Below are 15,533 nucleotides of genomic sequence, written 5' to 3'. Positions count from 1 at the left end.
AACAAGATGCTGAAAGCATTATTTATTAAGACATAAAAAACCCAACATGTACAGCAAATACTTGAGTGCTTAAATCAGCACTTCATTAAATATTAAAAGGATAAATTATGACTCAAGTTTAAAATAAAAAAAAAAAAGCAGACTGCAATACAGTTAATTCACACTTAAAGGAATACCTAGGAGGCAAGTGCTGTGGCTTTGAACCTTAGTGCTGATTTGAAGACTAATGGTCTCATTCTTAAAGTCTACAGATGTGTTCAGTCGATCTAGACGTTTCTATTAGTTCAGTAGAAGTGCAGTTCTGATTGCGAGAGACCGCAAACACACACTCATGCTGGTGGTGTACATCTCATTTCATCTCAGTCTTTCCTTCACAGGAGCGACTCTGTTCTTACAGTTTTTCCACTGCATCTTTCGTCTTTCAGGGGCTTCCCCTCGCTCATCATCCTTGACTTCTCTTTGCCATCGCTGTCCACGTTTTCTTTATCCTTTTCCTCCTTCAGCCTCTTCGCTCCTCTCCTCTGGTCCTTCTCCTCTCTCTTCCTCATTTCCTTAAGCTTTTTCTTCAGGGCAGAACGGTCACTTTGACTGCACACGCCCAAAGCCTGATAACAAAAGTGTGTGTTTAAATGGGGTACTAGTGGATTTGGTACACATGCCGTTTTGGACCTCACACGGGGGACCGACTTCACATTTAACAAGAAGCAAGTTTAAAATTTGTTAGTGTAAAACCTCAATCACTTGGACTACTTTGTATCAAGGCTACTCTGTTGTGATTACTAAGAAACACTGCAACCAGCATGAAGAGCAGAGTAGTCCACAATAAATCGTCCTATATAGTTACACCACAACACAAAACATTTGGCTCCTGCCCCCAACAGCAGTAGCTCATCTGCTGACCTTGAGTTTCTCACTGTCCATGTTGAGAAGCTGTGTCCCATCCACACTCCTGGCGGCAAACTCTGATGTGTATTTATCCATGTTCATAGCGATTAACCACAGACACACCTGCTGGTTATTCCACTCCAAGACGGGTCGACTTTGCCACTGATTGTTGTTGTTCGTGGGAACTGGGTCATCGTCCAAAGTCTGAGGGGTATGAAAGAATATAGCAGGAGAAGGAAGCTATGATTAAAGAGATTAACCTCCTAAGACCCAAACTCTTCCACGGCATGCATTTTTAATTTCTCTTTGATATTTGGTCATATTGGGGCCCAAGAACGTCAAAACAAAGAATTACCAGATTTTTTTTTTAACCTTATTTTTGTTTTTAAGAAAAGAGCCACATATGAGGATATTCGTTTAAAATTTTGATAGAACAGTAGCAGTATAATGTCCTCGTAAGTGGATATCAGGCCCTTGTAAAGCAAAATTGAGTATTTTGGTCTAAATAACCCAAAATGTGATGTCTGCATATGTGGATGCCAGGTCCTAGGAGGTTAAAGAGCCTGTGTGTGAAAGCTGGACAGAACGCCCGGGGGGAAGCAAAGAGTGAAGAAAAGAAAGGGAAGAATAGACTCACCTCAGTGGAAGAAAAGGTGAAAGTGTGAGAGTGTCCAGAGAGGGAGTGATCAGACACATGACCCACCATACTGGAACAGCCCACTGGAGAGCCAATACTCTGGAACCAACAGAAATGAAACTGGGGTGCCTAGATAGTTCATTATCTACTGCATATGTACAAAAGCATGCAAGCCAATTTGAAATGAGGTTGTGTTTGTATGAGATTGCTCTACGTCAGAAAGCTGAGACAGGAAGAAGGGGCCACGCTGAGAAGGTTGTGGGTTCATTTTCTTACCTGCTGTCTTCTCCCTGAGGTGGTCAGGTACGGCAAACTGCTGCTGGATACAGACCGAAGTCGCTCCCGCCTACTCTCCCCTTCCTCTTCCTTTTCTCTTCCTCTCTCGCCAAACCAAGGAAATGGCAGGCAAGAGGGCATGGAGGTGACAGAGCCTGATGGAGAGACTTCAGTGGGCTCATCCAACAGGTCATCACTGGATGCCCTGGAGAAGAGCAGTTATGCCCTCATTCAAGGTTCTTTATTTGTCACATGCATAGTTATACAAGTATAACACACAGTGAAATGTAGCCTGACACGCTCCTCGACATGTGCAAAAATTGGGGGGGGTGTAGAGGAAGAACATATATGTATATGTACACACACACTCACACACACACACACAGTATATACACTGGGTGAATGTGCAGTAAACGTATATTAAAACGTATGCACATTTTTCATCTTTGTCAAGAGCAGTAGTGTTCAAAACAGATGTTAGGTTCACATCTTTAAAAACATTCTTCCCCCCCCACCCATATTAGTGTCACCACACCTGTTGCTCACAGACGTCCTGCTGCGTTTTTCGCTTCTTCTTTTGCTGAGAGACTTGCGAAGGCCACTAAAAGAAATATTAAATAAGCTTTAAAGAGTAAATACAAGAAAAAAAAAATACAACCAGCAAAATTTTACTCAGTGCCATATTCAGCATGTTTGGCAAAACCATCAGAACTCTGAGGCTGAAGAGCAATTTAAGGCTTTAAATTTAGAAAGTGTGAGTCAAAATAAAAGAGCCGCCACCTGAAGTCGGGAAATTTCCTTTTGGATTTTCTAGAGGTGGAGGATTTGCTCGGCGAGGACGGGGTGGTATCCGTGATGTAGATTGGAGGGGTGAAGACTGAGTTGTTTGCAGCTTGAGGACTGAAGGCTGGGAACGATGAGGTGCTGGACACGTCGCTTCTACTGGTTCGGATCGCTGTGGGTGCAGACAGTGACCGTCCCTCTTGTGCTTTCAGGGCCCCTTCTTCCTGTAGTGAGAGAAGACATGATCACAGCTAGAAACTGCATCTCTTTCACCCCCGTTTCATATTAAAAAAAAAAAAGGAAGACAGACAACAAAACTGTTCCTTACCCCTTTTCTGAAGCTCTCTCTGAGTTTGTCTCGTGAAGGCGGTTGGCGCTTGGATTTCTGGGCTAGCTGAGCCCTGGCTTTGTGAGCGCTGGAGTCTAAACGGCTGGTATTAGGAACTGGAATCGACCAGTCTGTGCCTGAGACAAATGCATAAAAGCCTATTTAAATTACATAATAATTTTCCATACTGAAGTTGCATTAGACAACTCAAAAAGCTTAGTGTTCCTCCGCTTCTGAAGCTAGAAAAATAAAATATAATTTATCATCAGTAATATGTAGAGCCAGCTGCCGAGTCAAACAGACATGCAAAGACACTTCACTGTCACCAAAACTGATGCTCACCGGTGTTTGAAGTGTCAGTTGAGTGGCTCTTTCTCTCAGATACTGGCTCTTTTCCCTCTAGCTGTGCAATCTGTGATACACAATGAGAAACAATGACTACAGAGAAATGTCAGGATCAGGTAAATAAATCCTCAAAGCACTGAAAAGCCTCCCCTCACCTGGATTTGAAGCTTTTCAATCATCTCTCTGTGCTGCCTCTCCTTCTCCTCCATTTCTCTCCTCAAATCTGCCTCCCTTTTCTCCCCCTCTTCCTCTCTTAAAAACACATTAAGTCACATGTAAGACACCTTGGTGCAGTTTGACTAACTTGCACAGCATGCTCACTAGTAACACTTTTAGGGAGTTAGCAGGATTTCATGAGTACCTGCTCTGGTATTCTCTGACCAGTCTCTTGGCCTTATTGTATTTGATCTCCAGGCTTTCTGATTGGCTCTGGGCATCAGCCAGTCGCTGGCTTACAACTCTGCACAGGGTCTGGGCCTCTTGCCAATACCTGATAAACAGAGTGGGATTCATTAGCACCTTATCAACCCACATCATAATCTTCATTGTATTTATCAACAGTCTCCAATTGCAGCCTTTAATCTTCATGCCTGCTCCGGTAAAATGCTTTTCTATTCCACACGCTCTAGAAAAATATCACAAAAATGGGACAGAGCATTGAAGCTGCTCAACCGTACTTCTCTAGTTTGTCTGCTTTGTCCTCTCCATCCTCCACTTTTTGCTCCAAGTCAGCCTTCTGGCTCTCCCAACAGGCCTGCTGCTCCTCCCAAGCCTTTAACTAAGAAACAGACAAAACTATCTTTATGCAATGCAAGCATGTCATGTGCACAAGAGGAAAAAAAATGTCTTCCCAAAAAAAAAAAAAAAAAAAAAAAAAAAAAAAAAAAAAAAAAAAGGGCCTTCATGTTGTTAGATCGTATGCATCAAGACATTTGTTGGAGAAACGACACATTTCCTCTTGCTTTGTGCCATCAAAGCTGTTGAAGTAGTCAAAACTCAACGCAGAAGAAAGATTTCTTTCAGAAAGGCTTTCACCAACCCAGTTATGTCACAGTGGTGATTACTTCAAGTCAAAGGCAGAAAAAGCAGGGCTTGACGAGGAGTGCTGGAAAGCAGCCATGTCCTAATAACTCCACTCTGTGGCATCTCATACACAGTTAAATGGGTCAGAGGCTTCCAAATTTGGATGCGAAGGTAGTGTATTGAAGTGAGTACAGTCATTGGTTTGCGAGTGAGACACAGAGCCTCAACCTCAACTGAGTGACCTACCTGTTCTTTAGTGTGCTCAAGTTGGGTTGCTTTGCTTCTTAGTTTGGACTGAAGCTGTAAGCACATTAAAGAGCAAATTCATGAATAAACCTGGATATATTAACAATTACAAGAAAGGACGCAGATTTTCAGCATTTCTTTTAGTTTTAGAATATGAATCCAAGCTAAAACCTCTGGTTGAACACAGAGTACCTGCTGGTATTTGAGGCAGAGCTGGTAGTTGTCTAGACCCGAAAGAGCGGACACATCCTCCTCTTCGCAGCAGTCATCCTCCGCCTCCTCTTCATCAAACACCAAGCCCTTCTCTGATATGCTGCAATCATTGTCCTCCACTCTTCTGCCATCTCTTTCTCTCTTCATATAGACACACACGCACAGTTAAATTGAACAGAAATAGTTAAAACAAGCCAACCTCCCCCACTTCTACAAGAGGACACACCTTTCTGCTTTTATCCATTTCCAGGCTTTCATTTATCAGTCGCGCCACCTCGCTCTCCACCCCCTCCTTCTCTCGGCCAATCAAAAACCTGCAGGAAAAAAAACAAAAAATCCCCAGAAATCAATCACAGGTGTGATCAATCACTCCATCTCACCACACACCTGTGCAGATTGTGTTAAATTGTGCGTTTTACAGCAGACATTCTGGATGCTTTTTTAAGTTGCAGACTCATGGCAGATCTTTCAAACACTAAAGTGCACCTGAGAGAGACAAGGAAACACTGATGTATTCTTTGTCTTTCATCAGCTGGTGTGACATATTATCGCTGCACTCTTGCAAGTCATAAGCGGTGATGTTTATGAAGCAGGATTTGCCATTTGGCAGCTGTGCCCCCTTGCTTCTCACTTTCTCATCCTCACTAGGAGGAGCTATCCCACTTTTCAGGTGTCACCAATAACATTAATGATGGCATGACAACTAATGCCAGTCAGCAAACACAGATAACAAGTGCAAAAGTACAAAGGCGACCCCTGAACTAAAGCAGCCGACTGGAAACTGATTCGTCATTATTATTTACTACCGGGTTGATCCTGCTGCGGCGTGTCAAAATGTACTCTGAGTGTTGGTGGTACGCTGTCATCGTACATTAGTATAGCTGCAGGCGCTGACTGTTTTTAAACATGCTCTAAATGTCGGTGCATTTACAGACACTCAGATTATCCAAAAATGTTGGATGCGATTTATAAATGTTGCTTCAAAGTTTATATCAGAAGAAAAACCCCAAAACATTGCTGTGTGAAAAGACAGACCACATGAGGGTGTCATGAAGAGGAAATAATGAGCTGATGTGTTCATTTCTGGCATTTAAAGATTTGCCAGATGGCACCCAAAACCTACAATATGAGGTGCTCAAGTGTTTATTATAAAAGAAATTAAAATGTTTCTATTAGTGTTTTTCATTATGATCTGAAGGGCTGACAGACAATCCTGCACACTATGGCAGACTTAAGAAAATCTTAGACAGTACTGTGAAGAATATATTATGTGTTAACCGAGTTAAACTTGCAAATACAATATCACCCTTATGATAAAAGACTAAAAATATCTGAGAAGACTTTATTTATAGCACTAACATTGTTTCATCTTTATACAACTTTTAGACATCTTAGGAGGCCCTGTCACTTATCTTTGCACATTATTTTTAAAGTGGAATATCAAAGAAGTGCACAAACACACTTTTATATACGGTTTACCAAAAAAACGATGTTGGAGTCCGCATGCTTTTTTGCGCCACGGACCGGTTTAATGTCAGACAATATTTTCACGGACCAGCCTTTAAGGTGTCGCGGATAAATACAACAAGTAAAATGATACAACCAAGACAAAAACTGTGGTATTTTGTAAATATAATAATAAAAGCAAATTCACTGTGTAATTGTGTAGCTTTATTAGCAGCGTTCTCCTGAAATGCGCCAACAACATTGAGAGTAACGTCCTCCTCTCTGCCCCTTAGTGCTCTCGGGTCGCTATGGTAAATATTTCTTTCAAAATAAGACACAACTACAACACGGGAAAAGACCCAGGGAAACAGAGTTAATGATAAAACCCCTGAAAACCATAAATTTCACATCCTAGTCTCAACTCTTGCGGCCCAGTACCAAATGACCCACAGACTGGTACTGGTCCATGGCCCAGGGGCTGGGGACCGCTGGTCTAAGATAACAGCAAAAATACACAAAGCTGTTCAACATAACAAGAATCAGGACGTGTCACAGACCAAAAAAAAAAACTTGCTGTGTGGTAACTTACTTGACGAGACCCGATGTGTTCTTAAGGACTGTGGCTGCAAACAGCTGGGAGACTCCAACTAAACTCACTCCATCCACCTCCACTATCTGGTCATTCACCCGAATCCTTACAGAGATAAACACATACAGACTGAGGAGAGTATCTACCTTTATCTTGGTTTTATTCAGAGAAAAAAAAAAATAAAGACACTAAAGCTAACCTTCCATCCTTCTGGGTTGCTCCTCCTTCAGTGATTGTCTTGACAAAGATGCCAAGTTTTTCCAGTCCCTGGTCAGCACCTACACCCATCCCAATGATGCTGATGCCGAGTCCATCTTCACCTGGAGGGTGTGGGGGAAAAAAAGGTAGTGAAGACATTGGGAATTTATCCTTACATTAGCTACATTAACTGCTAAAAATCATTAGACGTTTAACAATCAGAGGAGAGAGGAAAAACAGATGCTCATACAAACCCTTTTTTATCTCCACTGGAAAAACATCCATCCTTTCCACTCTCTTCTCTAGCTCAAACTCAGCCGAAGCAGACACTGGGTCAATATCTTCATTGTGTCTGTCATAATCTGCATTAGAATAGGTGTTGTACACCTGAAACACACCATTCATCATGCAATTAAGGCCTCAACTTAGGTTAACATTGATGGCAATTTTAGGCTAAATGAAAATGCCTGTTTTTTTGCATTCTTATCTGGTGCATATGTTCACTGTGGGCTGACTAGAAAGATCTGCAGCTATTGACACAACAAGACCTTGTTTATACAGACAAATGTGGTTAGTGTGAGAGCCAGCATCGGATCGAGTAAATGCAAACACTTGAGCAAACTGTACCAACAATTACAGGATTGCAAAATATCTAAGTGTACACACACAACTTCCATATGACATTTACTGATGCCACACTGACCACTGCTACAGTAGTTTGTTATAATCGATCCAGATTAATGCCGCGGGATCTTTTTCCGGTGTAAAGGCAGCTCTGAGCCGAGCGCTGACAGAGGGAAGCGTGTGGAATCTTGTCTTTCCTCCTCTCTTAATGGATTAGAAACATTGCTTTGGGCTAACACCTCGCTTACTCAGATTCAAATAGCAGCTGGAACTGACAGTCACACAAATCTACGACAAAAGAGTTTCTCAAGTGCATGACTTTACAGACCTTGCAGCTTTCAATAAAATGAGCAATGGTAGCTTAAAGCCTGCAAACCCTTAACGTTTGCGTTATTTTTCACAAAGGTTTCCCTACCTTGATTGGTGCCGAGCAGAACTTGACCTTCCTCTCGGCATATCCATCCTCATTCTCCTTGTCGGAAAGTTCAGGCACACCGGGAATTTCCTCATACTCCAACAAAAGCTGGTTTTCCAACTCTTGTCTTGGTGGAGTGGAAAGCTCTGGATGGGACTGGGATTCCTGATCATATGCAAAAGCCTTGTTCTCAATGCCACTGATTAATGCATCTTCTTTTTGGGCCTCTTTGCCGCCTCCTGCTTCAGTGTTTCCATCACTACCTCCTCTTAATGCTACATGCTTGACCTCCTCAGTTGCAAACTCTGCTTGCAGCTCAGGTGTTCTGCCTTCTTCCTTCCTACTTTTCTCTTCTTTCCCATTTTCCTTTTCTTGACTTTGTCTACATTCCTCCACTCCACCTTTGCCCTTTCCCACAGCCTTGTTGTAAACTTCCTTCTCTTGCACGATGACCCTTTCCTTCCCACCAAAACTCTCTTCTACCACTGCATCAGTCATTTTTTCCCTGTTGCCTCCTTCTTCTGTCGACTTCTCCTCAGCCCGTGCTACGAACTCTCTGTTCTGCTCCTCCCTTCCACCCTCCCATTGTTCACTCACCTGCAGATACTTGTCTCTTCCAACATCCCTGCCATCCTCCGTTCCTCCTTTCTCTGTCATGCTCCCTGACAGCTCCTTCTGGTGGTCTCCTGATGAAATGATTGGTCCAACATTTCGTACTTGTAATACCACCCTGTTTTCCAATTTGTAAGGTCCCTGTGTTTCCACACTAGGCTCCTCAAACACATCATCCACTGAGGACTCTTCACCTGGAGCTATACCAATATATGTCACTTGATCCTTAATCCAGCATTTATTCTCTTTCCACTCCTTCCCTTCTTCATTCTCATCACTTTCTGATGACTCATTTTTTATGCTGACCAACTCTGCTCGAAGCGTCTCCTCAGGGGTCAAGCAGGGGTTAAGACAGGATGCTTCTCCTTCTGTTTGTGATACTTTGATTTGATCGTCTTTGTCAAAGTAGTTGTACTTGTTGGATGCATCGCCAGGAATATCTGAGACGGGGGATTTAGGGCACCTTGTCAGTGAAGATGGTGTAGAAGGCTTCAGCAAGGAAACATTTATGATATGGTTCATGGATTTGTCTTTATCTAAGCCATCCTCTTCTGTGTTCCTCCTTTTCCCATTTCCCTCTTCCACCTTTTCTACATTGTTGACTTCTACTTTCCCATCTTCCATCCCCTTGCTTCCCCTGGCAATCAGGGGTTTTGAAACCTGGCCTCCACCACCCCCATCTTCCATCATCTTGCTCTCAAACAATCTTCGAGTTACAGAGAACTTCTGTGCCAGAGCAGCTCGGTCAATATCCGTAATTTCCTCCGCTTTGGATGGTTTATCTTTCAGGGAGGATTCTGGGATAGAAATATTTGTTGTTACAGTGCTCAGAGCAGATGAGGAATTGATGACTGAACACCTGGATCCAGGAAAAGGTGAAGTCTGGAGCTGTATGCTAGGATTTGGGGGAGAAATAAGCACCGTGGAGCCAGAACTTGGCACTGGGCCGCTATCTTGTTTCAACTGCTGGCTGTCCATTTGAAGAAAGATGTTATCTCTGATTTTGGTCCCCCTGGTGCTGTGGATTCTACTTCTGCAACCTGTGCTACCACTGGTGCTGGTGCAGGACATTAGGGGCTCTGACAGGCTGGACTCCAGCTTGTTAGGGTGCACAGCAGAGCGCTGGGCAGCAGCAGATTTGGTCCCTGGCTGTAAACTGGTCCCAGTGTCGAATGAGCATTTGATAGCATGGAAATCAGATTTGTAAGTTATCCTGTGAGGGGAGGCACTTCGGCCTTTGCTCTCTGTCCGCATCATTGGAAAATTTGGAGGTTCTCTGGCTAAGAGAGAAACTGTGGACAATCTGAAATAGATGCTTTTCGTAGCTAGACAAAGCACCTGGGGAAAGGCAAATGTTTGAAGACTTGCTGGTACAGTGAAATGGTTGCAATAAGGCAAGATATTCTTGACAAAAGCTGGTGGTTTACAAGTTTACTGCATTTGTGTGATGACAGCAAACATTAAAGGCAGGCTTTTGGTCTGGGAAGTTCATTGTCATAAGGTAGACTCCAGATTCTTCAATTCATTATCACCACCACAGTGAAAATCTCCTGAAAAGCACATTAAGAATAGCTCAGTAGGCGTACAGTGCAAACAAACATGAAATAAATAATACCTTTTTAGGTGCCTCAAAATCTATAAAGCATCGCTCTGTCCTTAAACCCTTGAATCAAAGAAGAAAACAAAACGCTAAACCTCAGTTACTGACTGAGACAAACTATCCAGTGCCAGGATTAAGAACAACACATTTTTAAAAAAATACTCACTCTTTTATCGAAGAATTTCAATCGCCAGAACAGTTTAAAAGATAAAAACGTAGCATGTAGACATTTTTGTATATCTACTTGACACAGGTATCCACAATTAGACTTGTTTGCGGTCCCTTCTAGACAACATTTAAGTTCACACGCCCTGTCGAAAAAAAGGATTGAGGGCGTGTGTACATAAGCTTGCGCATTTTTGCACTTCTAATATCAACGATAGTCTAAATCAGTTTATTTAGATTATTGTTTCCTTAACGTTTTAGGCAAAAAAAATTCCAATTAGATAAATTAATTAGTCACATTAACGGAATCTGGCTTCAAGCCCGGGTCAGTTAAGCTTTCTTTTCATTGCAACCCTACACCCACCTTTCTGACAGCTTACTGCAAAAGCAGTGTTTTTCTTGGCACAAGACTTTTCCTCGGACTAACTGTGACTAGCTAAAACTGTCTCGCAAAAATGAAATCGCAAATTTGTCGTTCGGAGCTCGGATTTCACGACGGCATGTGAAGGCAGCAAAGTTCACCAACCTGGCGAGTGTGCGCGCGCAGTTTAAAGGTCGCGGGCTCCAGCGCGTTAGGGCTCGTGATCCAGCGGTTAGCTAAATTACAAGAAAGTAACTGGAATATTATTAAAGTAATAGCTCTTTCTCTAGACCCTCCCCGACAGTTTCGTCTCACCATAAAAGTGCTGCTGCTGTCAGTCGGTGCTGACGGCTCCCTTGCTGAGATAAATACAGACAGATGGCGACTCATGTCTCTAAATACTGTAAATGGATTATCCCCCTGTAATCCTGTGTAAACTACTCCAGTAACTGTGTAGCACTGACGGTGAGTGGGTACCAGCCCTCGGGCAAGTTAGCCTACATTTAAAAAGTCAGTTGTAACATCTGTGCCCTATAAAGTATTTATCTTCAGTGGAAAGTCTTATTTTGGTCACTAAAGCCTATTACAGTCTCATATTTAGTGGTGGTTGTTAACCATTGTGAGGCTAATAATGCCAATAATATGGGGGGAAAGCTACCTGTTTTGTAGCTTTCCCCCATATTATTGCATAATGCTAAACATGGTAGTTCTCTCTTAAACTTCTACCAAGCATGCAGATCTGTGCTACATCCACTTACCTTCACCTGTTTCCTGCTTCTCAGCATCACTGCCAGAGTTGCTGTCTGTAGTAAAGAAAAAATGTCACTAGCAGAGCCTCTATTGGGCTCAGAGGCAGGCTTGGTGTGAATATTCACCTGTGTGCATGGTGCAGGTTTGTGCAGTCAGCCAGCTCTCCCACTGTCTACCTGTGTGTGTGTGTGTGAGGCAAAATGGGAGCAGTGATGCAGCACCTGTGCGTGCTCCTGCCTTGTGTGTCTGTGTGATGCCAGCGGGTGATTAGGTGCAGTACCTATGTCTGTCTGAGAGGTTGGCTTGTGTGGCAGATGGGCTGGACTGGATTTCAATGGACTGGACTGAACCGTGCAGAGCCGAAGAGTGGTTCTGCTTGCTATGACCTGGATCTGACAGGAGACTATTGTCCCAGGTGGCACTGGGACCTAGTTGATATAAATACTGGCCAATCACAAAAGCCTTCTTCTGAATGAGGCTAACCAAGAGAGGGAGGGAAAATGAAGGGAAGATGGAAATTGAGGGAGTGATGTCGCGGTGGGCGAGAAAGTCAATTTTGAGAGGTAGAAAAGTGAGCGAGGCAGAGTAAATGAAGACAAAGAATGGAGGCAGAAAATCTAACCTGGAATGTGAGAAGCAGTAGAAATGTAAAGGACTGAAGAGTAGAGAAAACAGCAAATTGTAGGAATGATAAATGCTGTGAAGTGACAGCAAGCCCCCTCTGTTTTACTCAGCAGTATTTCGGATTGATCGCAAGTAAGATGAGAAATACAGAGCCCTGTTTGTGCTGATAGCTCTCAGGTCACCTTGACTTGTACAGGAGTTTCTGTCTTTCTCTCCTCAGATTGACATAAAAAAGAGACGGTTACAATTTAGACACAATAATAGACCCGTCAGTACTTGTGCCAACGCATAGGTTCTCTTTGCAGCAGTACTATTGTGTTTGTGGGTTTGTGGACAGTGCTACTGTACGGCGAGTGTGCTGCTAGTGTGGAAAATGGAGCTAAACAATTGCTGTCAGTGTCCCTGGAGAACAGATTTGTCACACACCAGCACATTTTCTTTGTTGTTCTTATTGAGCTTTTATTTCAATTTCACCTGTTTTGTTGCTTTATCACAGATTGTATGTTTCAGTATGTATCCCAACATTTCAGTGGATATGCAGCATGAAACTGCAGCACAGAAATTGGATGTGGACATATATTTACCATTAGTACAGCTGTTCTGTTGTTAGTCCACCAGAGAGCACTGACGGCTTTATTTCATGACCTCAGTGAATATAGTCCTTTCAAAATCATGTAGGGATTATTGCACATATTTTAACTATATATCCATTCATCCATTTTTAAAAAAAAATATTAGCCAATTTATTAAAAAAAAAAGTCTAAACTAACCCTAACCCTCTGACTTACCCCAAATCCAGAAAAGTTGGTACGTTGTGTAAAATGTAAACAAAAGCAAAATGCATCATTTATAGGTCTCATGCTCCTATATTGTATTCACACTAGAATATAAAAAACATGTTAAATATTTAAACTGACAAATTTCACTACATCATAATGATGGCACTAACATGTCACAAACAAGTTGTGATGGGGGAAAAATACTAGAAAAGCAAGTGGTACTAAAATATAAATAAAAACAACAGGTGGAGGAATATTTTACAGCTAAGGAGGTTAACTGGGAGCAGGTCAGTAACATGACTGGGTATGAAAAGAGCATTGAGTTTCTCAGAAGTAAATTTTGGCAGAGGTTCACCAATCTGCAAAACAAATGTATATATAAAGTGTTGAACAATTTCAGAATAATGTTCTGTAATGTAAAATCGGGAAGACGTTAGAAAATCTTATCATCTGCAGTACATGTAGTACAAGAAGCCATATGTAAGCAGGATCCAGAAATGCCGCCATCTTTTCTGAGCCAAAAGTCCAGACCTTTCCCCAGTTCAAAACATCATGAAACAAAAAGTACAAAGAAGACCCAGGACCATTGAGCAGCTAGAATCTGATATCATTTTTTTTCTTAAATGTTTTTCCCTTAGTTTAAGCATTTGATATGTTTTCAATGGGGCAGCATGGTGGTGCGATGGTTAGCAACATTCCCTCACCATAAAAAGGTCCTGGATTCAAATCCATCAGTGGAGTTTCAAGATTCAAGATTCAAAGTGTTTGTTGTCATGTGTACAAAAGAAACAGCATTTCTCTGTGTGGTAAGGGTTAAAGGAACAAGGTAAATAAGGATAAATATAGGACAAGATATTAAGATAAATAAAGATAAAAATAAGGATAAAAATTAATGAAAGATAAATAACTAAGTACAAAAATAACTAAGTGAAGACACGTGAGGTATGCAGATGTAGATGAGTTTGCATGTTTTCACTGTGTCTGTGTGGGTTACTTACTGCAGGTACTTTGGCTTCCTGCCATGGTCCAAAGACATACGTGATGATTCTAAATTTGTAGCTGTGAATGTGAGCATGAATGGTGGTCTGTCTCTCTGTGTTAGGCCTGCAATAGACTGGCAACCTCTCCAGGGTGTAGTCTGCTCTTTCCCTTATGACTACTGGGATCGACTCCAGCCCAGCCATGACCCTGATGTGGATAAGAAGATGGAAGTTTTCTGTGGTATATTGTGAATAAAATATGTGTTTATCAAGATCTAGATTTGCAAATATTTGCATTGAGGTTTTATTTATGTTTTACACAACATCCCAGCTCTTTTGGAATTGGGGTTGCAAATTTATAAACCCTGGTTATCTCTGAAACACCTAGCATTGAGTACTGCTTTAGTAAACAGCAACGTCATCGTTATTTAAACAAATTAGAAGTGACTGGCAGATGGTTTTACTATAATAGTTGACTGTATCGACTGTGTGTTTGTGTGCATGTGACTGAGTGTGTTGTTGTGTAGGCTGCATTTCGCACACAGCCTTGCCCCATATGGTTGTCTGTTCAGTCAGCCATATTTAAAGATTCCCAGTTTCATGAGGGAATTGCCTTCTATCCTCTGAGCATTTAAATGCAGACACACACATTCTCTCCACTCAACTCATATCTGGGATGAACGCACAAGTTGTCAATTTAAATGAGCAAAGCACGATGTAGCTGTGCCGCTGCACTGCAGAATCCCTTTACACCGTGCTGGGACATAGTCTCACGTGTCCCTCAGGTGGCAGTTTTTATAGATCAGCTTGTGAGCGTATAAATATGCACAGTGATACTGTTGTATTGCATGTGCACACTGCAGATGTCTCATTTTAAAAACACAAGTAATAGAGATCTAATCCTGTGCTGATGAGTATGACGAGCATAAATGGCAGAGTTAAGCCTTTAGATGTCATTAGATCAAACATGAAAGATCATAAAAGATACCGCCAATGTACCAGCAATTTATTGTAAACTACAATAACAATAATCCTGAACCGTGCTTCCCAGAGTATAAGCTTTACAGTACAAAACTGTCAGCTGTGTGTTTGCCAACAGTGTTTTATTTTAAAAGTATCAATCTCAATAAAGATGATATTATGATAAAATGTGTTATATTGTACATCTCTGTCCATAAAATAGCATACCTTATGCTTAATAGGGTTGTGATAGGTGTTATAATACCACTACTACTATAATACTTAATAGGTCTCCATGTACTCTATGTAGCTGTAATTCAACTTTAATCTCCAGACATTTTTTTTAAATAAGAAATATTTAAAAAAGAGCACTACCCTTTGTGAGACAACTGGCACACACACACACACACACACACACACACACACACACACACACACACACACACACACACACACACACACACACACACACACACACACACAGACAGTCTGGTGAAAATTTCCTTCACCCTCCAGTATTACTCTCATGCGTGTTGAAGTGCCATTTTAAACAGATGCATTAAGGCAAGCGTAAACAATTGCGCGCACACACATGCGCACACTCGCACACACACACTTTCAACAGGTGCACACATTCAGACGTTGTAATTAACCTGATGCAATAGAGTTAATATTATCAGTTGCCAGAATGAGG

General features: G+C 41.9%; 1 protein-coding gene across 6 annotated transcripts; it reads right to left on the bottom strand.

Annotated features, from left to right (window-relative positions):
- Positions 1–7: 7 nt before the first annotated feature.
- LOC113011050 (neurabin-1-like) lies at positions 8–11,738 on the bottom strand. 6 transcript variants are annotated; one of them, XM_026150412.1, is made up of 19 exons: positions 11,505–11,738; positions 8,009–10,170; positions 7,224–7,356; positions 6,971–7,091; positions 6,772–6,900; positions 4,963–5,050; positions 4,716–4,877; positions 4,524–4,577; positions 3,932–4,032; positions 3,616–3,744; positions 3,410–3,506; positions 3,252–3,321; positions 2,910–3,046; positions 2,579–2,805; positions 2,334–2,399; positions 1,799–2,003; positions 1,523–1,621; positions 901–1,089; positions 8–605 (listed from the first exon to the last, which is right to left on the bottom strand). In XM_026150412.1, the coding sequence occupies exons 2-19, from the start codon at positions 9,875–9,877 to the stop codon at positions 372–374; spliced, it is 4,110 nt and encodes a 1,369-aa protein (XP_026006197.1). In that variant the 5' UTR covers positions 9,878–10,170; positions 11,505–11,738; the 3' UTR covers positions 8–371. The 6 variants fall into 6 exon arrangements, with proteins under 6 accessions (XP_026006197.1, XP_026006198.1, XP_026006196.1 ...); XM_026150413.1 differs by lacking the exon at positions 11,505–11,738 and adding an exon at positions 10,750–10,897; XM_026150411.1 differs by lacking the exon at positions 11,505–11,738 and adding an exon at positions 10,387–10,685.
- Between the last annotated feature and the right edge of the window lie 3,795 nt (positions 11,739–15,533).

The sequence above is a fragment of the Astatotilapia calliptera genome, chromosome 18 (assembly GCF_900246225.1).
Source record: "Astatotilapia calliptera chromosome 18, fAstCal1.2, whole genome shotgun sequence".
NCBI classification, from domain to species: domain Eukaryota; kingdom Metazoa; phylum Chordata; class Actinopteri; order Cichliformes; family Cichlidae; genus Astatotilapia; species Astatotilapia calliptera.
The sequence above is the reverse complement of the archived record's forward strand: the minus strand, read 5'-3'. Positions and strand labels throughout refer to the sequence as shown.